The sequence below is a fragment of the Alosa alosa genome, chromosome 4 (genome assembly GCF_017589495.1).
Source record: "Alosa alosa isolate M-15738 ecotype Scorff River chromosome 4, AALO_Geno_1.1, whole genome shotgun sequence".
In the NCBI taxonomy this organism is placed as follows: Eukaryota; Metazoa; Chordata; class Actinopteri; order Clupeiformes; family Clupeidae; genus Alosa; species Alosa alosa.
This window is the reverse complement of record NC_063192.1, coordinates 170,605-198,050: the sequence shown is the minus strand read 5'-3', so window position 1 is coordinate 198,050 and position 27,446 is coordinate 170,605. Positions and strand designations below refer to the sequence as shown.

General features: G+C 38.9%; 1 protein-coding gene across 4 annotated transcripts in view; it reads left to right on the top strand.

Moving 5' to 3' along the window:
• LOC125293150 (E3 ubiquitin-protein ligase NRDP1) overlaps positions 1 to 27,446 on the top strand; it is a 118,639-nt gene that overhangs the window by 21,910 nt on the left and 69,283 nt on the right. For 2 of the 4 annotated variants that reach the window (XM_048240870.1, XM_048240869.1), the window contains exon 2: positions 18,150 to 18,282. In XM_048240870.1, coding sequence (XP_048096827.1) covers positions 18,193 to 18,282 — 90 coding nt within the window. In that variant the 5' untranslated portion in view covers positions 18,150 to 18,192. Of the gene's footprint in view, positions 1 to 2,416; positions 2,596 to 17,267; positions 17,379 to 18,149; positions 18,283 to 27,446 lie in introns of those variants that run through there. The other 2 variants (XM_048240868.1, XM_048240871.1) reach the window with 2 other exon arrangements.

The following is a 27,446-nucleotide window of genomic DNA, read 5'->3' as shown; positions in this document are numbered from 1 at the left end:
TGTCAGTTCCATGCCGTTTTCAACAGCTATCAAAAACAAAGGTCATTTTTGGATGGATGGATTTTTTGTGAATGTTTCTTCTTCTACATAAGATTTTAGTCATCTTTAGTTCATGTGATACTTTATTGTCAATGCACAAATTAAGTAACAGTAGTCTAAAACGTTATTGTTAATGCACAAATTAAGTAACAGTAGTCTGAAACGAAATGCTGTTTTACATCTAACCAGTGGTGCAAATAACTGACATGTCCAAATGGGCCTTGATGAAATGCGTCGCTAGACTGTTCATACACATTTTAACGGGCCAAAGTTGAAGAGCTGCTGTCCGTTATTGTTCGTGCAAATATAGGCTGATTCATGTTCCCTTTGTGTAACTGAGGTCCATGGCTAGTCTGGCTTTCACCAGACTAAGCTCAATCTTTTAAGAAATCAAAAAATAAATAGCGGCCAGATCAGGGGCCTGTACTACGAAGCGGGGTTTCTGGCTTATCTGGGTAACTTCGAGAGTAACTTGATCACGTGTGGCGTAACTTCCCGATTAACCCGTACTACGAAAGGTGGATAGGTTTTAACCAAGGTATGCTGCCATGGCAATTTACGCTGCATCTCAAACCTGCTCCGACCAGGTTATGTTCTTGGTTAACCCGAGGTTTCCGTTAACCACACCCTTTATAAGTACCACCCCTCCACTAACAATTTCTCCCGAGACATGTCGGCGTACCTGGATGATCCATACGACATTGGAGCGCAAATCGTGAGGGACTCTCTTCGCAGGGCGAGGGGTTTTAGAGACCGCCAGAAAATAGGCTACCCGGACGATATTCTCGATTAAGATAGGCTATAGATTGTCAGCCGAGGGAATTCGTTATCTTTGTCAGATGATCTAGGAAGACGTCTCATAGCAATGCCCGTACGTGGACATTCAATGTATTCAATCGGTGATGCAGAATACTCTGTCCGAAAATAAATCGGACATAGGCCTACAGTATGCTGAACATCTGAGCAAGAATAGCCTAAAATAAATCGGACATAGCCTACAGTAGGCCTAATAAATAAAAATCACCATTTTAACAAACTTGTTGAATTGAATGTCATATTACTGTACCCTGCACATAAAGGCTACACATTTCCACAGCACCAGAATCCGACCGAATGCCTCCCTCAACCCCCTCCATAATCGGCCTTCCACTATTATTTGCGATGGCCAACTCCTCTGCTACTGTAAAACACTCTGGTGCCTTTCCTCCTACAGTAGTGTTCGAAGACACCTGTTTCTTGTTAGCTGTAAAACAGAGGCCAAGTGAAGGCTATAAGCTAGGCCTACATGATTTCATAATTAAGAAATATGAATGCAAGCTATAACTATATAAACCTACTATTCTGAATAATGTTTTTGTGTTTCATTTTCACCTGCTGCCATGTGCGTTTGGCAATGGTGTTGCATCTGAAATGTTCACAGGATTAGGCATACACTAAATCAGTCAATGGGGGCTACTTAAACATTCAATTATCCTTACTGTAATCTATATGCCCACTTCTGAATTGGGTTGCATCTGTAGGCCTTTCTATGAACTCAAATTAGGCTATTTAATTATTTCAACTCATTTCAGACATTCCGCAAGCTACTAATCATCCGTAACACATATTTGAAGAACATGTGGGAATAAAACTTTACTTTTAGGCATTTAGGCTACCCGATCTGCAATACGTTGCCAACAGCCTTGCTTTGTTCACTGCCGACGTATTTCATTTTTGTCGTAGAGTGGGTTTTAATTCCTCATAACTTGTCATAATAATTCATCCGTAAAATAAGATGAACGCGTCATCACTGAAAGTGGTGACTTGCGCTGCAACCCGCCCCTTTTATGTGAACGTGCACAAACTCCAATTAGGTTAACCCCGGCTCAACAAATCAACTTCATAATCAGCGTCGTAGTACCGATTAACACCACTTAAGATAACCAGGTTTTGTCAAACCAGGTTTAACAAAGTAACCCTGAGTTACATCTGAGTAGGTTAAGCTCCCTTCGTAGTACAGGCCCCAGGTTTATCTTGGTCAGTGGCGTAATGCGTTTTAGGTGGTGTACAATAGCGATTTTTAGACAATGCGCTTGGCCACTCCCTAGGTTGTTAATTACCACACCCCTGGGCGCATTTAAAAAATAGACATGCAAAATAAGAAAATAAACTTTGCACCTGGTGGAAAACGAGTTTTACGCCATGCGCCAGGGTGTAAAATAAGGGCCTTTGTGTTATAGCAGGCCTTGTATACACATCAAAGTTGTTTGACACAAATTCGTCCCTCGTAGTCAGTGTTAAATAGATTTTTCGAATGTGTCGAATATCCAACGTCCAATATAATACCACGGTAGTTGGTTGCCTTAACAGTAGGCGGCGGTAGTGCTCCAATTGTCGAGCAGAAGCAGCAGAAGAAGAATACTCCATTTACTGTTCGTGGCGGCCCACAGTCTAGTCTATGGTGGTGGAGTAGCCTAGTGTAAGCAAAGTGGACTGTAAATAGATTGTTCCATGCGTAATCTGGACGTCCATTTAAGTTGCAATGTATTGATACAAGACAGACCTTTATCGCAAAAGGTAACGTTAACATTAAAGTTAATTCCACGAGTTGATCAATTACAGTTGCTATTTGCTAGCCATTTTACTTTCTAGCTAAGATAACTGTCAAGCGTTGTTAACGTTAGAGTTAAATATGTTCCAAATTATATTGTTTGAAGGTTGTCATGCTGTTTGTCCGACATGTTGGAAAAGATAACAAAGCTCTTCACATAACGTTACTCTCTGGTGTCTGCATTACTGCAGTTAGCAGGCTGATTATGACTATGACTGCGTTTACATGCACTTCAGTATTCCGGTTATGATACTGCTGTCACGTTATCCGGAGAAATATTCTTTGGTCACCGCTTACGGCTATCAACTCATCAAAACATTAGAATTATGTGCTCAAATTAACGCCGCTGACTTATGCCAACAACCATTTCACTTTGATAATAAGCTACATTTTGGATCAAGCTATAGGCTATACAGCAAGAATAGAATTTGGCTTAAGCAATGTGGAGAAATCTTATGCAAAGTCTGCAGCCCCTAAGACTGTGCCCATTGCTCAAATGTATGGTCATCTAATGTCGAACGTCAGAGTAATTACATTCAAAAACGTACTTTAAAGGAGAATTCCGGTGTGATATTGACCTAAAGTGTATTGAAACATGATACCGAGTGTGAACGTATGTCTCATAGCCCATCTCGGCTTGTCCCCTGCACTCCAAAATCTGGCGCTAGTTAGCCGATGCTACCAACAGCTTTTTCAATAGTGGTGCTTCGGCATCGGGCTAGCCATGCAAATAAATCACTGTTTTACACCCATTTACGAGGCTCAATGTATCTCCACACTTCATTGTCACACTTCCGAGGGCCCTGACATTTAAAACGAGACATTGAGAACTTTGAAAAAGCACTAGTAGTCTACTTACAAGACAATTTATACAGACAGTATCTTCACGAAGTTCACAAAGGGAATCTGATCCCTTATCATACCTGTTCATTCTTATTCGTTGCTCGACTTATCGTGACTAAATTTAAGATGGCTGCAAACGCTAAACTTCGTGAAGATACTGTCTGTATAAATCGTCTTGTAAGTAAACTACCAGTGCTTTTTCAAAGTTCTCAATGTCTCGTTTTAAATGTCAGGGCCCTCGGAAGTCTACCAATGAAGTGTGGAGATACATTGAGCCTGTAAATGGGTGTAAAACAGTGATTTATTTGCATGGCTAGACCACTATTGAAAAAGCTGTTGGTAGCATCGGCTAACTAGCGCCAGATTTTGGAGTGCAGGGGACAAGCCGAGATGGGCTATGAGACATACGTTCACACTCGGTATCATGTTTCAATACACTTTAGGTCAATATCACACCGGAATTCTCCTTTAAAGGTGCTCTAAACGATGTCAAAGGTTGTTTAGGAATTTGTATCGGTGTTACGTACAGTCTACCCCCTAGTGGAGTGGAGTTTTTTGCACTTCTCTTAAAGACGATTGAGTGACGGTAATCAATACACTTCCTGTATACTGCCCTACAAAGCCAAAAGGCAGTAACTGACCAGAGTGTCAAACTGAGAAAAATGACTTTAAAGTTGTTTGATTTGTCTACACAAATGTATTATAGGTAGAGCAATGAAAATCTGGTGACTTGTTGCCCTGATGAAAAAAATGTGTGTATATAAAAAATCTTGTGCTCAAAGTTGACCTTTGACCCTTATTTGTCAGATACTCTACTCTGCCTTTGTATTATGTATTAAAAAATAAGGAGTCGTGCAAAGGCAGTAACTGACATATATGCTTACCACCATATAGATCATTGAACACCTTCATTAAAGTCTAAATCATGGCATTTGTTTTAGATGACACACAATTACTTTGACATAATAGTTGTTGCTATCCAGTGCTGGGAGTGCATTCAGTTGGAGTCAACACGTAGACTAAAGAACTTCAATTTTGTGTGCAGCAAAACCAACAGGGTGACTACAGATAGATGACACAAGAGTGTACAGTATGAATAAATACAACAACTATCTCTGATAATTAAAAACAATAATTTATTTGAAAGAGAATGCAAAGATAGCAAATTAATGGATGGTTTAAAATTCATGTATGGAGATAAAAACAAGTGACCCATTCTTTAAATTGAGGTTTCTTATGACGGTGGGCATAACATAAGCAATGTAATTTCCATTGTTTTGGATGCAATAAACTTGATTTGAATTATGCTGTCACTCCTCCACAAGACATGAGAGCCAAAAAGCCTTTCTATTGGGGGGCATAAGAGGACAATGTTTTATACAATGTCTTCTTTCTTTGTCCTTAATGCCCCAGTTACTGCCTTTTGCCTTTGCACGACTCCTTATTTTTAGTACATAATACAAAGGCAGAGTACAGTATCAGACAAATAAGGGTTAAAGGTCAACTTTAAGCACAAGATTTTTTATATACACACATTTCTTCATCAGGGCAACAAGTCACCAGATTTTCATTGCTCTACCTATAATACATTTGTGTAGACAAAACAACAAAACACTTTGAAGTCATTTTTCTCAGTTTAACACTCTGGTCAGTTACTGCCTTTTGCCTTTGTAGAGCAGTATGGTTTTGGGAGCTACTGTAAACACAACCCTCTATTTTTTCGAAAAAACAGTCACATTGAGTATAGATATTTATCCACATGATAAAGGAAGTCGTTAATATCCCAAAAATGACTAACTCATTTTTGACCAAAAATGCAGTTACTGCCTTTTGCCTTTGTAAGGCAGTATACCTCATTCAAAAGAGCAGAGTCTTTTCTTCAAGAAAAACCCAAATTCGCTTACCTCTGAACATTGTGGCCAGTCCTTCGACCGATTATTTGAGCTTTGTGCCGGCTTTTTCTGATTTTGACAGAGCGAGATATTTCGGCTTGACGTTCGCGAAGTACCCTCACAGTTGCATACAACACCGTTGTAATACAATTTAAACAAACATTTTACACCGTAAACGCTTTTCATGTAGTAAATAATGTTGGTACATTTGTTTGTTGTTAAATTACTTTGTCAAAGAAGAGTTTTGGTGGCTAAATACGTGGTAAGGATCATTTTAAGATTAGCTTAGATTTAGCTCCACCATAACGGCAAGTCATTTTCATACTTATGCGTCCGTAAACTGTTAACTGTTAACTCTGTTGCCCTTGAAATAATAAATGAGAAGTCCTCAAATCATTGGTACTGCAGTAGTGAAATATTTTATGTTACATTCAAAAGTGTATCAAGTGGTTATCACAATCACAGGAACAGAAACTGCCACTGTACAGTGTCCAGTAGCCGACGATGCGGCATAACATAAATGGTTCAAAGTGTAGGATGCATCACAACAACTTAGTAGCAACTACATTCATTGTGTTAAAAACAAACTGCAAAATGCATTATATTTGGGAACCAACTGTTTTAGCACCACATGTAGCATTAAAACGTGCAATTTCATGAAGGCTTTGTGTCAGAAACACAACATTTGAAGTAGGCTACTGCTGTACTTGTAAGCACCATGGACACAACACTTAGATATTGAAGTGCAATATTACAACAAGACCTGGTAAGACTAGAAACATGACGCCTGTAATGATTAAAGTGCAATTACAAGAAGACCTTATAAGACCAGTAATACAGCATGGCACAAGTGATTAATTGAATGCGGCCCTTGTAAGACCTGGACATGAAGAACAGTGCAGAGGCCCTTGTAAGACCAGGACATAGAGAACAGAGCAGAGAACTAATGATAAAACATGGAATGAGGCCCTTGTAAGACCAGGACATAGAGAATAGATAATAATTTAGAATAATATTTACAAATATTATGAAAATCACACACAAAGGAACTATATACAACTAATCTCATTTAAATCATAAATCTTTAAAAAAAAAAAAAAAATGTAGGGTGTTTTTTTTACATTTCAAAAACTGTCGCCGCCTCCATTGCTGCCTCTGCATGGCACACGTCACAGTACCATGTACCCTCTGGTACCATGCCAACGTTGACGCACTCGGTGTGGTACTAGAGGGTACAGGGGTCACATTAAATAAAAAGTTGTTGCCCTCCCTGCCCGCAGAAGGCACACCTCACAGCCTCTTGGCGCTCCCTATCTACCTCCTGGGCCTCCCTGGCAGCCCGGGCCGATCCCTGTAGCGCCTCACTTTGCTGCAGAGTTTTTGGGAGGCCCCTGGCACCATGTAAACCCGGTTGTTAATATCCCTGATGAATACTAGTATTCTTGTTACCAACAATTAAGTTCTATTGGCACTCCTTATCCCGGTTGCTAATGCAATCGCGGGTTTGTCTGAGAAAGCGGGATAAGGTGTATACATGGAACAGTATCCCGGTTTCTTTCGGAGTACTCCATCTTATCCCGGTTTCTTTCGGAGTACTCCACCTAAACCGGGATACTCAAAACCGGGACAAGGGCTTATCCGTGGTTCTGAAATTGGGATATGATGTTTACATCACACCATGCGCAAAAACGGGATACTTCAAAATCCTGATCATAACTGGGATACTGAAGTGCATGTAAAAACAAGTTAACCGAGTGATTATGACCGGGTCAGGGTTCCCACGGGTCATGGAATTGTCATGGAAATTTGATAAAGTCTATTCCAGACATGGAAAGTCAGGGAATTTTATCATTTGTGGGGCAAAGTCATGGAATATCAGAGAATTTTGTTATAGCAGTTTAAAATGTACTTGTCAATATACATTAATGTAGATACAGTATATGTCCGTGCAGAATTGGTATATCTGATAATTAGTTTTACTTCTTGCTTGAGTGGTTGTAGTTAGACCAACTGTGCTTATTCAATGCCCATTTATTCATCTCCCAATCTAAAAAAGTCAAAGATTCGTGAACGCTATACGGCTACTCGGAAATCTTTGGTCGGTATTGTACGATTCATTCTAGGAAATTCATGTTTTTCGTCAGGGAAAAGATAACGTAAACGTTACAACTAGCCTATAACCAGATAGGTATCACGACTGCAATTTAAATCAGCAGCTTTAACTCCTTAAAATAGATATTCATTTACTAGCTCCCGCTTCCTGCTCCCCTTGACGTTACCCTAGGGAAGGGTAGGATCGGAATTCCTTGAAAATGCAGGCTAGGCAGAATAGATAGATTTTGAGAATATACAACCGAAGAAATCTCAGCCCTGCCCTCTGTCAACCCTCTCAAGTAGAGCTGCACAATTATCGTTTTTTAATCAAACCACAATTTGAACTATCTATAATAATCTATGTCTTTATCTTATTGCAAAGCCTGCATTTAATAGTGCAGTAGTAGGCATGCTCACCAATACGATGTGGTGCAAAGTTTGTAATGTTGAACTGATGCTTGACTTTCAAAATGTTATTGCTAACTAATATTGCATATTTTGGATCACACAAAGTCCTGTACCTCTTGCCTTCTGTCCCACGCCACTGCCCCTTGCCACTCGCCTACTCTCTCATGCCATTCGTTCACTGTCCCATACCACTTGCCTACTTGTCCAGCGCTAGTTGCCTAAAGTTCCACACCCCTGCCCCTGTGCCACTCGCCTTCCTGGCCTGCCCCACTTGCCTACTGCAATAGCCTACCTTGGAACACCAGAGGATTATAATATAATACAGTATATAATATAATACACAGGGTTCCTACGCAGTATGGAAAACGTGGAAAAGTATGGAATTTGATTTGTAATTTCCAGGTCTGGATAAGTATGGAAAAAAGAAACAAGGGTATGGAGAAATATTTGTGTTTCCAGACTATTGCATCTACAGTACTAATCACTTCACTCAGGTCATAATAAACCATTCCTACTGTTGTGTAGCTTAAGATGTCAGTCCACATCATCAAGATACAATTGAATGGGGGTCCTCAGAAAAAAATTTCTCCCACAAGGGGACCCTGGTACCAAAACCAAATCGAAAACCCCAGTTCTATGCACGTGCCCTATACCTAGCTCTGCTATTTTCGGCTAAAACACTGGTAGACTTTTTTGATTTTGTAAAAGTTACCAAGACATGGATACTGCATTATCTGATAGTCTCCAACATATGTAGTATGCTGTATCAAATGTGAGTGCACCTTCCAACACAGCACTTCCCCATCGAAAAGTATCCAACAATGGGCAAGTGTTTTCTGAGGGCTAACAAGTTAATAATAAACATTATTATACAGCTCTTCACAATGCTAGTAGAACACTCCATTGACAATATCTAGAATACGGTCAGAAAACTCTACCGAGAAGTTTGAACATTTCAGTATGGAGAAAGTATGGAGTTTTGACATGGAAAATGTGTAGGAACCCTAAATACATCTGTGTATATCCTGATATCTGTAAATATATTGTGATATAAAAAGAGAGAAAAGGCTACTGAATTTCTGATATTTATGACGGCACACTTTATGCAGATTAGCCTATAGCCTAGGCCAGGGGTTGGGAACCTTTTTGCCTGGAGAGCCACTTTTACCAATTTGTTTTTTAATATCAGAAGAGCCACATAAAGACGGTTACAAGAAAAAGTTTGGATATTTAACGTACAGTTACTTTCATTCAACAGAGGATTTTTTAATACATTTTCTACTAGTTTTAAAAGTAATGTGCAAGAAACTTGAAATGTAAATGTGGAATAACAGAAGTATAGGCCTTAGGCTTCCCATGTAGGCTAAACACCACCCCCTATTTCCCCAGTGTCCTTTGGTATGCAAAGTAACATCATAGTTAACAACTCAACACTCAATTTTTGTTGACATGTCATTGGCGAAATTCAACATTAGGCCTACCAGAGATTAGATTTGGTGATGGCCTTGGAGTCTGGCTGGCTCATATTCAGTGAGGTGAAGTGGTGAGATGACAATTAAGGCTGTCATCATTTAAGGGCAACTCCACATAAAACTGTCATATATCCATAACGGCAACTAAAGACCATGGCACATTATGGATGTGACAGTTTTGCGCGGAATTGCCCTTAAACGTGAGCGCAGGTTTGTCTTTATATTTTTCATATGTGAGAAAGATTTCTCACATGCAAGTGGAACCGAACAGTGTTAACACAGCAATACTAACTCGTTGCAGTGTGCGATATATAACGGGCAGTTCATTTCGCGTTTTCAAAATCAGTCTTCGGATGGAAACTTTCCCATTTCAGCCTGCTTGTGTTCACACGCTCGCAAGCTGTGGTCGCTGACGTTTCCTTTTTGACATTTTCCTTATCTAGCCTACAGCAAGCGCACACATCAACAATAACAATTAAAGTGTTCTCGTTGACTGAAATGGAGGGAAATCTGTGATTTTTGTTTGATATTGACATGGCAACGAACCGCAAATGTAACAATATTGTGCAGGCTACGGTTACGGAGTCAAGTGCTATACGGCTATACAAGAAAACTGGCCTTACAATTCACTCCATGCTCTACACCGAACATATTCAGACATATAGGGATGCACTTAATGCTGCCCGCTCAAACTACTACTCATCACTCATAACCTCCTCCGTGTCCAGGCCAAAAACCCTATTCAGGACTGTGGACAAACTCCTAAAACCCCGTCACTGCCTGTCCTAAGACCCCTGAGCAGTGCCAGGCCTTCTTACACTTCTTTGACTATAAAATTAGCCAAATCTACCACTCCTTCAACCCCAATGCTATCTCCCTCTCTTCTTCTCCTCCTTCTCTGGGCCCTCAGCTCTCATTTCACCGCTACTGACTCCCTCACCATCACTGACATCATTACTAAGTCCAACTCCTCATCGTGTCAGCTTGACCCTGCCCCCACCCCTCTACTTAAAGCCTGCTCCACATCCCTGTCTGAACCCATTACATTGATTGTCCTCAACTCTGGTGTGGTGCCTGCTGCCCTAAAGACTGCTGCAGTTACACCCATTCTCAAAAAACCTGACTCCGACCCTACATCACTAATAAACTACCGCCCTATCGCCAACCTCCCCTTCCTGGCCAAGGTACTGGAAAGAGTGGTGGCCTCACAACTACACACCTTTCTTAACCACCACGACCTGTATGAGCCCTTTCAATCTGGATTCCGCTCATGTCACAGTACAGAGACTGCCCTTCTACGATAGTTAATCGACCTCCCTCCTGTCTGCTGACTCTGGTTCACTTAACATTCTCATTCTCCTTGACCTTAGTGCTGCTTTCGATACCATCAACCACAATGTTCTAATCTCCCGTCTGTCTGCTATTAGTGATGCACAGACTTTGGTTCACTCTTTCATTATGTCCCGTTTAGATTACTGCAACTCACTTTTCCTTGGTCTCCCCACTAAAACCCTTCAAAGACTACAATATATTCAAAACTCTGCAGCCAGGCTCCTCACCCATACCAGACGATCAGCACACATCACCCCCATTCTCCATCAACTCCATTGGCTACCAGTTCCGTCCCGGATCAAATACAAAGTACTACTACTCACCTTCAAAGCCCTCCACAACCTTGCTCCCCCCTACATCTGCGACCTCCTGACCCCTTACACTCCTTTTCCCGCCACTCAGATCCTCTGACCAAAACCTCTTGGCTATCCCCCGCTCCAGACTCTCCACCCTGGGTGGAAGGTCCTTCAGTGCCTTGGCCCCCAAACTCTGAACTCCCTCCCCAACCCCTTCGGGCCTGTCCTTCTCTTCCCTTTCTTCAAAGCACATCTCAAGACCTTTCTGTTTAATGATCACTTCTCCTCCACACCCAACACATAGTTCCATACAGATAACTTGTCTTTGTTGTATTGTTTTGTTTGTTTGTTATTGTGTTTCCCTGCCTTTGTCTCTGTTGTATTGTTTGTTTGTTTGTTATTGTGTTTCCATGCCTTCCTACTATGTAAAGCGACCTTGGGTTTGAGAAAGGCGCTATATAAAATAAACGTATTATTATTATTATTATTATTAAGTGAGGTGGAAAGTTATATAAATTACTCAGATAGACCTACAATATTACATTTTGAAAATGAACGAACTAAAATAAAATACATTTTAATTAAATACTCATTAATTATTTTCAAAAGCTGAGCCGCATCAGAGGGATCAAAGAGACGCATGCGGCTCCGGAGCCGCGGGTTGCCAACTTGCCCTAGACCTACTATTTCCATTACAACTCTACCTCTTTAATTCAGCTATCTGGTTGAAGCCTGGAAATATTGTAAACAAAGTAACATAGTTGGCTAGCTTATTATAGTCTACTTATTGGACTGTTCGGTTTCTCCATTTTTCAAGGGAATACTTGTTCTCCTTGGGACAGGCACTTTTGGGAAATGTCGCCTTTTATGCGTCCTTGCTTTCACGCAGTGTTCGAATTATACCGTGAGTTTTGGGGGATACCGCTATTTCGACTGGTAACTTCACTCTCCATTTTATGTAGGCTTACACACATGATTTCACACCTGTGGTTCACAGTCAATTTTCCTTCAAAATATAGGTCATATGACCGGGGCTGGCTGGCCGACAAGTTAAAAGAAACTAATCATACTAGCAAGCACAATTGCACAAAATGATAAATCGCCTCATTAACCCATTCGTATCAGGCTTTTGCAGCCTACACTGTGCATTTGTTTTAATTCGTCAGTATTATATCATAGCAAACAACACCGTCTGAACGTACCAGAGAAATGGCCCTAAAAGATTTTAGCTAGGAGTTTTCTCTTAAAAGTTATTCACAAAGCCTTTCAGACCTACTCTTAGTAAGGAAAAATGACAACTCCTTATCTAAGAGCATTGTTTCTTCTAGATTCTTTTTTAACAGTGGCAGCTGGTGCTAGGTCTCAGTTGTGTTTCTAAGTCATATCAAGTGACCTAGAGGGTTGGAATGTGGTCAGCTCAGATGCTTGTTATCAGGCAGAAAGAAAAAAACAATGTTCTAGCCTCTGTCACACAGTCCAATTGTTTTCCAAGAAACTACATTGTCTCAGCTTTCCAAAGAGGTCAAGCATTTGATTATCGGCCAAACTAGGTGGGAACAGTGGCCTCTGAAGCAGGCGCTGTGCAATTTCAGGCAAAACCTGGAAATTGGTATTGATAATTAAGCTGAAGCAGTTTTTCCACCCACTTATAATTCTGCTATTCTACATTGCAGTTAAACAATGAGTGATTAAGTGATGCATGGACAACTAACACCAGAATAGTTTCAGAACATTTTCTTTTTTATTATTTTATTACACACTCACAGTTTGGTTCAAAGCATGGGTGATTTCCATAAAATGTAAAGGTGTTCATAGTAGAAATCTTAAAAATGCTAAATATGCCTAATTGTCTACCCCAACACATAAAATAAAGATGCTCAATGATATTTAACATGAGATTAACTCGATTAACTGTGGAAATAAAAGTGTTTTTAAGGACACTGAAAAAACAAGCAAATTGTGACTGAAAATGGTCACCTCTAATGAATTGTATACAAAAATACTATAAAGGATTCTCAAGAATATTTAACAAATTATGATTCAAAGAATGATTAACTCCAGGATCTATACTAACAAAAATGCTCTTATAGTCACTCCAACACTTCAACAGGCAAATGTACTTAAATGATGCACTCTGATAGATTGCACATACAAAAATGCTACAAAGAATGTTCAAGGATATTTAACAAATTATGACTAACAATGGATGAACAAACAAAAATGATCTTAGTCACTCCAACACTTCAACAAGCAAGTATAGGCCTATGACTTGAAGGATCAACTGTAATAAATTGTTCATAAGTGCTATGAACAATTTATTAGTGCTATGAAGATATAACCTTTCTCCAGCAGGTGCCGGCCTCTGCAAATATTGCCTGAGTACATCTGGCCAATTTAAACAAAACAAAACAAAAAAACATATATATTTTAGTATATTCGAGGGAACTGTACAGAAGGGTGAACACCATCACTAGGCCTATCAGTAAAATGCTTACTCTGTGTATAAAAACTATAGTCTGTAAAGGTGTGAACCTAGTTGATACTCACTAAACAGAACTTATGCCGTTTATAATGAATGTAGAGAGCAACTACTTTTCATAGCATAGGCTACGTTATCCAGATATAAGATACTGGTCTTTTGACATTTACATCCATGTAGGTTATCAGTGAAGTTACGTTTGCTAGTAATACGTAGCAAACTAGCAAAGTAACAGTCGCTAACTAGCGAGCAATGAAACATCCAATATAAGGTGATGCACAATAGCCTACTCAATTTATTTCGTTTGACGCCTTAAAGGCTGATATGAGAAGACTTACCTCTATACTTGCTTTCTTTTTATCTTCTTCCTTTCTCCGTTTTTGTCCCTGTGCACCAGAGTGTTTAGAATGTAGAGAGAAACTGTAGCCTACTTTTCATAACTGTTCATTTTGGGAATCAACCTCTGTAAAGCTTGATCAACGCAGCAGCTGAGCATTTGCGTAAAGTAACGCAACCCCCATTAGGAAATGATCGACAATAATCATGAATTCAATCTAATAATCAGGATGAGAAGTAAACGTGTGGTTGAGGGGGCGCCCTAAGATGATCATGTTTAATAAACATGTTTTATTTCACTTCTTATTCTATGATTAATAGGAAGTAGGCCAAAGTGCGACTGAGGGCGCCCCCAACACATTTGTCGCCATAGGCAGTCGCCTAGCTTGCCTATAGCAATCGCCGGCCCTGCATGCCACTAACGTCTATAAAAACAATATATTTATGGAATAAAACTAGACATTGGATTAGCATCGCTGTTTATTGTTAAACTGCAGTTTTCTTCAGCCAGCGGAGGGCATTTAGCCTACTATGCGTCCAGACAATATTGTGCGTCTCCCCTAATTCTGAAGCAGTGGCACCGTTAAATGAAGAGGAAACACTGAGAAGAAAGTTAATGTTTTAAATAGGCTACATCAATACAATCTATAATATGTGAAGTGAAAATGGACGGGCCATAATAACCTCTGACTACTTTAGGCTATTTATTGTTAAATTGCAATGTGAGCGGCAGCCAGCAGGGGAGGATACGTCGGCAGGATTATTTAAAAAGCAACTGCATTTTGCGTCTGCCCTTATTCTGATACTGTGGCGGTATTAATTTAAACCGTTGCGGTCAGCCATGCTAAAATAAACATAGGGCCATCCTTAAAAATATTTTCGTTTGCCGTAACCCGACCGACCCTGTCAATTTAGAACCGACCCAAATATTTATTTTTTTTCCCTTTTTAGTCCGACCGACTTGATCTTTTTTTCATCCCTTCTCCCCTTAGTCTAACGGTGACCCTGTCGGAGTATTGAAATTGGTTGTGGTCTATTCAGCATTTCTCAAAATATGGGTCCGCAACATGGAGACTGCTGGTCCGTGGAGTCGGGAGGAAATTAGGCCCGGTGCTTCATCTGATAATTTGCTGCGCGGTTGATCAAGAAACCGCTGGATCGACGAAAAAAAGAAAACAAACGCGTTTTGCTATCGATGTCATTAAACATGGAGCCCTACAATTAAGTGGTGGTATGAGCATTCATTCAATGCTGCCTCTCGCGAGAGAAACTGAAACTAATCGATAACGTTGGTATCAAAGCTCCGCTTCAACCTGTTGGAAGGCTATTTATTTATTTAACTAAACTTAATAGAACGACGTTGTTTTTGGAACTTCCTTAGAAACAGAGCAGAGACTGTATAATACACTGTATAGCATTGAGTATTGTATAGTCAAATTTCAATATAACGTGGCCAAGAGCTATTGTAGCCTTCTTTCTGAGTACATGTAGATGAGCCCTATGACCCAAAAGTCTGCCATGACCGGGCCTCAGGTCAAAGAAGTTTGAGAAAGGCTGGTCTATATAACCTGCATCAGAATGAGGTTTGCAATGGTGCGCCTTGAAGGCACGGGGTTGAAGACCCAGTCAGTTACGCCACGATATGCACATTTGTGTAAATTCATTCCTACGTAATCACCATGACCAAAATTGTACTTTTTTTTTTTTTACTTTGAATCTTGAAAAAAAAAATATTGACCTACCTACCGACCCATTTTTAATTTTTTTTGGCTGTTACTGCAAACAAAAATATTTTTAAGGATGGCCTAGAGGAAACACTGCTAAGAGTGAGTCTTCGTTGCTATGGTTGACATCATTACTCATGCATGAGCTTGGTCGAAGTGACAACTTTCATTGGCTGATGATTATAACGCGGGAATGATGCCAAAAATCTCCCCTACGACGATGAGTGACAGGTGACAGGACTTTGCTGGTGAGAATGGGTGCGCTACACAAGTACAGCGAAGGATGGAAGATTATGAATAAATAGCCTAAATGAATAAAGAGTAAGGTAAAGCAAATAGCATAATGAAATACACTACGGATTGATGCAATATCTTTGCAACATGTTTTAAATTACTCTGTATGAAGACAGACACATTTTCATTTTATCCAAGCTAGAGATGGATAATATAGCCATATAGTCCTATGTTCTGAATACAATAGACACCCAATAGCCAGTTAGTAGGTTATTGTACAAGTTTAACTCAAATCAAAGAGACTGCTGATTATAATATGTAACCGGTGCCGAGGCAAACGATAGTAACGACATTGAATTACAACGTGGATTTCGGGGCCTCAGTTCGATACCACTTAAATCTCGGGCGTCTTTTTTTTTTTTTTTACATACGAGGCATCACTGCATGTCATGCGCCGTCTGTAACATTTTGCTCTGATAGCACCACATTCTATACAGTTAGCTAACATAAACACGTCAGGATAAGCTTAAAGCAGAGGGGTGCACCACATAGGCTAGTGGACAGTGTTTGACAGCTCGCGTAAGCCCATGCCATTGCCAACTAGACTACTTTAAAGCCCATGTTCGTGAATAGGAGAAACAATTTTAAATTGATTTACAATGATGTTGACAATTAATGGTTTTGGTTGTTGGTGTTGGTGTTATTATTACATCCATGAGTTACAAGGCACAATTATTCCCTCGTGGTTGAGAGCTGTAGCCCGCATGTGCATTTCAAAACATCGTAACGTGAAATGCCACAAAAATTTCAATTCAATTTCAATTTAATATCACTTATAGAGCGCCAAAACATTGAACTTGTCTCATGGCGCTTTACAGAGTGTTAAACAATCAGAGAAGGCCCATGAGTAACAGGGGCGAGGAAAAACTCCCTAGAATTGGAGATACATGTTGGAAGAAACCTCGAGCAGATCCACGACTCAAGGGCCTTACCCATCTGCCTATGGTCAGTACAGAACAGTAAGGTCTGTTTACATGATAAATGAATAAGTTAGTTAGGTGTAGAGAATAGAACATGGTGTTTAAAGCCACCTGCGGTGTATGTTACAAATAACGTGAATTAGTCTTAGTCAAAAAAGTCCTAAAGTTACAAGTGACACACCTATTATTTTTAGGAGTTGCTCCTAAATTCGCCAGTTAGGAGCTACTTTTAGCCCTAAAATTCTTTGTGAATACGGACACAGGAGGGCATCTAGATGATCTACGCCATCTAGCGTAGTGAAATAAAACATGCATACTTTTGTCAATAATTCCCTTCACCGTCGATTCCCATCCAGTCTGGGTTACCCATATCTGGGAAAGTTTATGTCCTATATGCAAGTTTATCCAATGTGTTTATCCAATGCTTCAATAAATTGTATGTCTTCCCCCTTAAAATGCATACATTTATTTAACATGTTAGCCTACATAGGCTATGCTGGTGTTGAAGTATTTCGATTCCCAGCGCTAGTAGGCATTTTAACAGCAACTATGCGCAAAACATTAGGCTACCCCCCCATCAGAGCAGCTTAATTAGAGATAACGTGTTGGTGATGGTTCCGTAGCCTTTTTAAAAGCTCGGGAATATCAATGCAGCAGAGGTATGTTTGTCACCTACATATTTATGTTTTTAAAAGCAAACTTTTAGCATGAGCTTCAAATTCATTGTGATGCTATATGGGCCTCATGCATATGAAATGTCATTATGTAGTTTGGAAGTTATCAGAACATACCATGAAACAAAGTTTACACATTACAACTTTGCTGATAACTTTTCAAATAGATGCCAGCTAGCGCATTAGTACGTTTTTGTGTAAACTAGGCTGTTGGTGTTGTTTCATAGCCTTTTGCTTGTTTGTAGTTATTTGCTAGATTTTGATAAGAGCTTGTGATATTGCTTTAAAGTAGTCTAGTTGGCAATGGCATGGGCTCACGCGAGCTGTCAAACACTGTCCACTAGCCTATGTGGTGCACCCCTCTGCTTTAAGCTTATCCTGACGTGTTTATGTTAGCTAACTGTATAGAATGTGGTGCTATCAGAGCAAAATGTTACAGACAGCACATGACGTGCAGTGATGGGGGGGAAAAAAAAAAAAAAAAAAAGCCCGAGATTTAAGTGGTATCGAACTGAGGCACCGAAATCCATGTTGTCATTCAATTTCGTTACTATCGTTTGCCTCGGCACCGGTTACATATTATAAGCAGTCTCTTTGATTTGAGTTAAACTTGTACAATAACCTACTAACTGGCTATTGGGTGTCTATTGTATTCAGAACATAGGACTATATGGCCATATTATCCATCTCTAGCTTGGATAAAATGAAAATCATAATTTGACAAGTAAATACTGTTTTTATTCTCTTTGTCTATAGTGTGCCAAGCCCCTTGCCTCTTGCTAGATCCTGGTGATGTGCCATGGGGTATGATGTTACCAGGTTTCAAGGAGAGGTGGATGAGGATCTGCTGTGTCCTATCTGTAGTGGAGTGTTGGAGGAGCCTGTGCAGGTCAGGATAATGCAAAGCACTCAATTCAATAAAAAAAAAAACAGATCAAGTAATCGCTATACTGGATACCTATAGCTTTTTATGTGTGAAAAGTTGGTTACGAATTCATATCACTTCCTCCTCTTCATGAAGAGGGAAACAAATGTTCATAATTAATGTTCATATTCAAATTATTCCTACAGTGTTATCACCAAAGAGGAAAATAAATGAGGATTAAAGAAAATGTGTAGGCCTAACAGCGTGTAACGTTGCACATTTTCTTTAATTCTCATTTATACATCCTCAACCATGTATAAAATTAGAAGCTCTGGTCTATGCAAGTCTAACTCAAGATATCAGTGCATCAGTGTGCGTGCATGTGTGTGTTTGCCTGTTTATGTGCCTGTGTGTGTGCATGTGCATGCATGCGTATATATGTCTACTGTGTGAGTATGTGTCATACGTAGGATTACTGTGAATGTATGTGTGTGCGTGTGTATCTGTTTATGCACATGTGTGCATATGGGATGGGTTTGGGAGGCAAACATACGCAAAAAATTGGTCATCCTAGGCCCTACGGTTCTCAAGATATTCACTGAAAACTGTGTCTGCCCTACCCTCCTTTCGGGGGGTCCAGTCCAGCGGGGGCGCTACAGATCAAAACGAAAAGCGATGGTTCCATGCTATCCATGTGGGGTTACATGCCCACCAAGTTTCGTGTACCCCGGTCTTTCAGTGTCCCGGAAATCCTTGTTGGTGTACGGTCACTAAATGTACACATAAATTATTTTATTGTAAGGCCCCCCCATTAACGAAAGTCCACGAAACTTGGCATGCATTCGGAGGGTGTCATAATGATCCTACACTTTCAATTTCGTGCAGTTTTAACCATGTCAGCCAGAGATATTGTGATGAAAACAACCAATGCTTTGCTTTTTAATTTTTAACTAGGTGGCGCTATACATGAAATAAGTGGTAATGGGATAGGTTGACATGCCCCCTTAAGACCAACATACAAAAAAAAGGTGGACCTCCTAGGCCCTACGGTTCTCGAGATATTCACAGAAAACTGTCTCCGGCCACTTACAGGCCAGTTGGTGTATAGTAACATAAATTAATTTATTGTGTGGCCCCCCATTAACGGAATTCCATGAAACTTGGCGTGCATTCAGAGGGTGTCATGATGATCCTACACTTCCAATTTCGTGAAGTTTTGACTATGTTAGGTCACAGATACCTTCAATTACACCACCTCATTTTTACTTTTTTTGTGTTTAACTAGGTGGCTTATACATGAAATGAGTGGTTATGGAATGGGTTGACATGGCCCCTTGAGATCAACATACAAAAAAAAAATGGTCCTCCTAAACCCCACGGTTTTCGAGATATTCACAGAAAACTGTGTCTGCCCTACCCTCCTTTCGGGGTGCAGTCCAGCGTGGGGCTACAGATCAAAACGAAAAAACGATGGTTCCATGCTATCCATGTGGGTTACATGCCCACCAAGTTTTGTCTACCCCGGTCTTTCAGTGTCCCGGAATCATTGACGGAAATTTGGACATCTTAAAAAAAAAAAAAAAAAAAAAAAAAAAATCTGATTAAACCTATATGATCGCCCGCAAGCTAAGGCTGGGCGGTCATAATTACACCTACACACCACATTAAAGATACCTAAGTGTAATAGTTTAAAAATCAATATGAAGCATTCAAATTACTAAATATGTTTAGCTACTAGTACATTACTAGTAAAATACTATACATTATTAACTAAATACACTCTATATGAATTTAAAAAGATATGAAATAGAAACATATCACATAAGCCATCATTTTCAGTGTGTGTTTGTATGGAGAGAGTCAAGCAGAATCGAGGATGGCCACTGGTGTGAATGATCCCACTACAGTATTCAATATTACTGATGACGTCAAGGTGGTGGGGGCCCCCAAATCAAATCCTTTTTTTTAAAGTAACAAAGAAGTATTGAAATCGCAATTCTTGACTTGGTATCAGAATCGACCCCCAATTGTGTAAATCCCCCCTACATAAATAACCTAGGGGGGGGGGAACTCCCCTCCCCCATTTTGAAAAATGAATTTTAAGCCCTGATGTTTTAGGTTTACAGTGTGTGTTTGGCAACTGCAATTTGCAATAGGTGCACAGCAATTTGCAATAGGTGCATTTAGGTGTTTACAAGTGTCCATAACTGCTCCACATTCTCCACAAAAAGAAGTCTGTCACTGTATATCAGTGTGGGATTTTTGTCTTTTGTCATAGTACAGACAAATGGTACTCTTCCAGACTAATACTAATACTCCCTTTATGTAAACCAATAGAATCTCTTACTACCTAAACCAAAACCGTTGAAATGCATAAGACTCCTGAAGGGACCAGTAGAGGTGTGAGGAGTGTGATAGGGTGAGAGGGAGTGGATGAAGCAAACAAAAAATAGGACTTAAAATAAATCACTAAATTACTGAGTAACCACAAAGGGTGAATATTTGTGACATAAGTAAAACACTTTTATATTGTTTAAAGGATAATAATGACAGTTATCTTGGTTTAAAACATTAATATCCTACTAATTTGATGCTGTTAACCTCATGTTCTCATAATGATCTTTTGCCAGCTCCATTCAAATATAGTCTATGGCTAGTCCACATACTAACATTGTTTGTGCCACATTTATAGCACAATATTAACAATGATCAGCATGATATTAAGTTGGTATAAACATAAATGAAATAAAGGGTCATTTCACAGCCACCCATGTACATGACACCCCTCAGATTTTGCTGAAAAACGGTGAAAATATGCCTTATGTTACCAAACAAAGGAATCTGAAGTGTCAGGTCAATATCTCAAACGGTTTGCCTGTGGCTCCATTTAAATTTCGACATCACAATAGAGCCGTTAAGCAATTAGAATCCTATGGCAGGTGTTCGGGCCAGTCTCAGGCTTTAAGCATACAAACTGGCCCTATTAACACTACACACCCTATTCAACTGCTTCCTCTGCCAAAAACTGTTTCAAAATAAAAGTCCTCACTACAATATTTCACTGTTAAACAATTTAACCCTTTAAACTACTGAACTTTTCAACTGTTCAGCCATTGTAACTGTTTGTCTGTTTATCATCAACTATGACTCCTACCCACTGTAGCTAGTTAGCTAAGTTAGCTAAGTAACATGGTTAAAGATAGTTAAGATGCTTAGATGTTAAGCATGCTTAGTTAGCATTTTAGCAAAACTGCTAAAAATGATTAGCTAAGTTAGCTAAGTAACATGGTTAAGATAGTTAGCATGCTAGCATGTTAAAGATGCTAGTTAGCATTTTTAGCAAAACTGCTTAAAATGATTAGCTAAGTCACATGGTTAAGATAGTTAGCATGCTAACATGTTAAGATGCTAGTTAAGATTTTTAAAAAACTGCTTAAAATGATTAGCTAAGTCAGCTAAGTAACATGGTTAAGATAGTTAAGATAATTAGCATGTTAACATCTTAGTTAGCATAACTGCTAAAAATAATTAGCTAAGTTAGCTAAGTCACATGGTTAGATACTTAGCATTTTAACATTGTTAAGATGCTATTTAGCATAGTAACTTGGTTAACATTATTATCTTTGTTAATATAGTTAGCATAACTGCTAGCAAACATTAGAGCCATTCCAAGTGTCAGTTATCGCCAACTATCTACCTAAATAATTTAACCATTTACACTATCCACTTATTTAACCGCTCAATCATTCCAACTATATTAAACCTTATCTACCAAGTAAATTATTTACCTATATAAACTATCCACCTATTTAACTGTTGAGTCATTCCAACTATATTAAACCTCATCTACCTAGCAACCAATATAGTTTGTTTTACTCTGTATGATATTTGACATCATATTTTTTGCATTTTCATGCACTGTATTTCCTTCAGGAAATGCTTTTCTAGTTACAGTGCATGAAAATGCACTGTACTGTTCTTCCTAGGCTTCTTCTTATTCTTCTTCTTCTAAACGCGTTTAATGCAGCTTCAACCGTTTAACGTAGAAACTTCATTCAAACTATGTTAATGTGGGTCTTACTTAGGACATGGGTGCTATGTATTTTTCAGCTTTGTAACTTTTATACTTTTTTAAACTATTAATTAAAAAACTGTTCAAAATTTCCCCATAGACTTAACATGGGCTGATGACATCACAATAGAGCCAAGTAAGCAATTAGAATCCTATGGCAGGTGTTCGGGCCACCTGTCCCAACTGCCATTCTCAGGCTTTAAGCATACAAACTGGCCCTATTAAGACTACACACCCTATTAAACTGCTTCCTCTGCCAAAAACTGTTTCAGAATAAAAGTCCTCACTACAATATTTCACTGTTAAACAATTTAACCCTTTAAACTACTGAACCTTTTAACTGTTCAGCCATTGTAACTGTTACTTGTCATCAACTATGACTCCTACCCACTGGAGCTAGTTAGCTAAGTTAGCTAAGTCACATAGTTAGCATGCTAGTTACCATTTTTAGCAAAACTGCTTAAAATGATTAGCTAAGTTAGCTAAGTCACATGGTTAGCATAGTTAGCATGTTAGCATGCTAGTTAGCATAACTGCTAAAAATAATTAGCTAAGTTGGCTAAGTCACATGGTTAGCATACTTAGCATTTTAACATTGTTAGCATGCTAGTTAGCATAGTAACTTGGTTAACATTATTATCTTTGTTAATATAGTTAGCATAACTGCTAGCAAACATTAGAGCCATTCCAAGTGTCAGTTATCGTCAACTATCTACCTAAATAATTTAACCATTTAAACTATCCACTTATTTAACCGTTCAATCATTCCAACTATATTAAACCTTATCTACCAAGTAAATTATTTACCTATATAAACTATCCACCTATTTAACTGTTGAGTCATTCCAACTATATTAAACCTCATCTACCTAGCAACCAATATAGTTTGTTTTTTACTCTGTATGATATTTGATCTATCATATTTTTTGCATTTTCATGCACTGTATTTCCTTCAGGAAATGCTTTTCTAGTTCTTCTTCTTCTTCTTCTAACGCACTTAATGCAGCTTCAACCGCTTAACGTTAGAAACTTCATTCAAACTATGTTACGTTAGGTCTTACTTAGGACATGGGTGCTATGTATTTTCAGCTTTGTAACTTTTATACTTTTTTTTTAAACTATTAATTAAAACTGTTCAAAATTTTCCCATAGACTTAACATGGGCTGATGACATCACAATAGAGCCAAGTTAAGCAATTAGAATCCTATGGCAGGTGTTCGGGCCACCTGTCCCAACTGCCATTCTCAGGCTTTAAGCATACAAACTGGCCCTATTAAGACTACACACCCTATTAAACTGCTTCCTCTGCCAAAAACTGTTTCAGAATAAAAGTCCTCACTACAATATTTCACTGTTAAACAATTTAACCCTTTAAACTACTGAACCTTTTAACTGTTCAGCCATTGTAACTGTTACTTGTCATCAACTATGACTCCTACCCACTGGAGCTAGTTAGCTAAGTTAGCTAAGTCACATAGTTAGCATGCTAGTTACCATTTTTAGCAAAACTGCTTAAAATGATTAGCTAAGTTAGCTAAGTCACATGGTTAGGATAGTTAGCATGTTAAGATGCTACCTTAGCATAACTGCTAAAAATAATTAGCTAAGTTGGCTAAGTCATGGGTTAGCATACTTAGCATTTTAACATTGTTAGAAAACATGCTAGTTAGCATAGTAACTTGGTTAACATTATTATCTTTGTTAATATAGTTAGCATAACTGCTAGCAAACATTAGAGCCATTCCAAGTGTCAGTTATCGTCAACTATCTACCTAAATAATTTAACCATTTAAACTATCCACTTATTTAACCGTTCAATCATTCCAACTATATTAAACCTTATCTACCAAGTAAATTATTTACCTATATAAACTATCCACCTATTTAACTGTTGAGTCATTCCAACTATATTAAACCTCATCTACCTAGCAACCAATATAGTTTGTTTTTACTCTGTATGATATTTGACGACATATTTTTTGCATTTTCATGCACTGTATTTCCTTCAGGAAATGCTTTTCTAGTTCTTCTTCTTCTTCTTCTAACGCACTTAATGCAGCTTCAACCGTTTAACGTAGAAACTTCATTCAAACTATGTTACGTAGGTCTTACTTAGGACATGGGTGCTATGTATTTTTCAGCTTTGTAACTTTTATACTTTTTAAACTATTAATTAAAAACTAATCAAAATTTTCCCATTGACTTAACATTATGATTATGAGCAATTAGAATCCTATGGCAGGTGTTCGGGCCACCTGGATCAACTGCCAGTCTCAGGCTTTAAGCATACAAACTGGCCCTATTAAGACTACACATCCTGTTCAACTGCTTCCTCTGCCAAAAACTGTTTCAAAATAAAAGTCCTCACTACAATATTTCACTGTTAAACAATTTAACCCTTTAAACTACTGAACTGTTTAACTGTTCAGCCATTGTAACTGTTACTTGTCATCAACTATGACTCCTACCCACTGTAGCTAGTTAGCATGTTAGCTAAGTAACATGGTTAAGATAGTTAAGATTCTAAGATGTTAAGTTAGTTAGCATTTTTAGCAAAACTGCTTAAAATGATTAGCTAAGTTAGCTAAGTAACATGGTTAACATAGTTAGCATGCTAGCATGTTAGCATGCTAGTTAGCATTTTTAACAAAACTGTTAAAAATGATTAGCTAAGTTAGCTAAGTAACATGGTTAACATAGTTAGCATGTTAGCATGCTAGTTAGAATAGTTAGCATACCTATTAAAAATGATTAGCTAAGTTAGCTAAGTCACATGGTAACCATACTTAACACGTTAACATGCTAATTAGCATAGTTAGCATACCTACTAAAAATGATTAGCTAGGTTAGCTAAGTCACATGGTTAACATAGTGCTAGTTAGCATAACTATTAAAAATGAAAACATTAGCTAAGTTAACTAAGTTAAGTAACTTGGTTAACATTATTATCTTTGATAACGTAGTTAGCATAATTGCTAGCAAACATTAGAGCCATTCCAACTGTCAGTTATCGTCAATTATCTACCTAAATAATTTAACCATTTAAATTATCCACCTTTTTAATCGTCCAATCATTCCAACTATATTAAACCTTATCTACCAAGCAAATCATTTAACTATATAAACTATCCACCTATTTAACTGTTCAGTCATTCCAACTATATTAAACCTCATCTACCTAGCAACCAATATAGTTTGTTTTTACTCTGTATGATATTTTACATCATATTTTTTGCATTTTCATGCACTGTATTTCCTTCAGGAAATGCTTTTCTAGTTCTTATTCTTATTCTTCCGCTAACGCATTTAATGCAGCTTCAACCGTTTAACGTAGAAACTTAAATCAAACTATGTTACGTAGGTCTTACTTGGGACATGGGTGCTATGTATTTTTCAGCTTTGTAACTTTTATACTTTTTAAACTATTAATTAAAAACTAATCAAAATTTCCCCATTTACTTAACATTATGATTATGACATCACAATACGGCCGTTAAGCAATTAGAATCCTATGGCAGGTGTTCGGGCCACCTGGACCAACTGCCAGTCTCAGGCTTTAAGCATACAAACTACATACGTAGTGATTCTATGTTTTCTTCCCTATTATTATTATTACGCTTCCGCCATGGGAGTCTATGGCAGCCCATAGAACCGTCTGGTAAAAAGTTGTGAAATTTGGCACACCTATTGGGGACAGTCCCATGATTAATTTCACCAAGTTTCATGTCGGCTCCTCGAGGGCTCTAAGCCCACCAACAGGCCAAAGTTGGACGTTGCGTTCACGCATCGTAACTTTTTGACCTGTTGATCCGATTTTGAAAAATGAGGTACCGTTGGAATCCTTGGACCAATCCGAGTTCAACGCACCCTATGACGTCATTTTCCGCCATGATGGTTTTTCCGCCATTTTGGATTTCATCAAAATCGCTTAAAACGTATCAGAGGTCACAAATTTTGTCCGATCGACACAAAACTTGACAGATATCATCTACAGACCATGCCTCATTAATGCATTGCTTTTTGTCTTCGAACTAAAACCGCTCAAGCAGAACAGCCAATCGAAATTTGCGGCGGTTACCAAACAGGAAGTGAGCTCATATCTCAGCAACCCATTCATATATCATAACCAAACTTAGTCCATGGACTCAGGACCCAATCAGGGGGACGCTCAAGAAATCTGGTGACCTTTGACCTCTAGGGGGCGCTGTAATTAAGAAACATGCCTTTTGGCCTGTAGCAGCAGTTGTGCTTAGAATTAAAACGCACTAGTGCTGTCTGGTAATACTGTTGGAGGTCCTTAGGCCGACCCAAGCCGTTTTGTGATGTCATCGTAATTGATTCGGCCGCCATATTGGGTTTAATCAAAAACACATATAAGTTTTCGCAGGTCACAAATTTCAGCGGATCCTCACCAAAATTGGCAGAGACCATCTACAGACCATGCCTTATCAGTGCAGTGCTTTCTGGAACAATTGACAGAAGCATTCGGCTGTAACAGCCAATCGAAATTTGCGGCGAAGCCGCCAAACAGGAAGTGATTTCATATCTCAGCAACGCTTTCATGTATCAAAACCAAACTTAGTACATGTACCTCAGACCACATCGGGAGGACGCTCAAGAAATTTGGTGACATTTGACCTCTAGGGGGCTCCGCAATTGACAAAAATGCATTTTGGCCAGTAGTTGCTGATGCGCATTATTTTGCAATGGAAGTCAATGGCAGCCCATAGAACCGTCTGGTAAAAAGTTATACAATTTGGCACACTAATTGGGGACAGTCCAATAATTCATTTCACCAAGTTTCATGCGGCACCTCAAAGCTTAAGCGCCACCAACAGGCCAAAGTTGGACTTGTGTTCACGGATCGAACTTTTGACCTGTTGACCAATGGCAAAATGAGGCATCATTGGAATCCTTGGGGCCAAGCCGAAGTTCAACACACCCTATGACGTCAATTTTGACCTCTGTGTTTAAATCACAGCAAGTGTGATCATATCTCAGTCAATCTTTTATTTTTTATGTGAAACTGATGACAGCAAGTTCCATCTAGTTCATTCTAATGTGTGCGCAAGGGTGGGAGGGTGGGATGGGCAGGGGCGGTTCGCGGGCGTGGGC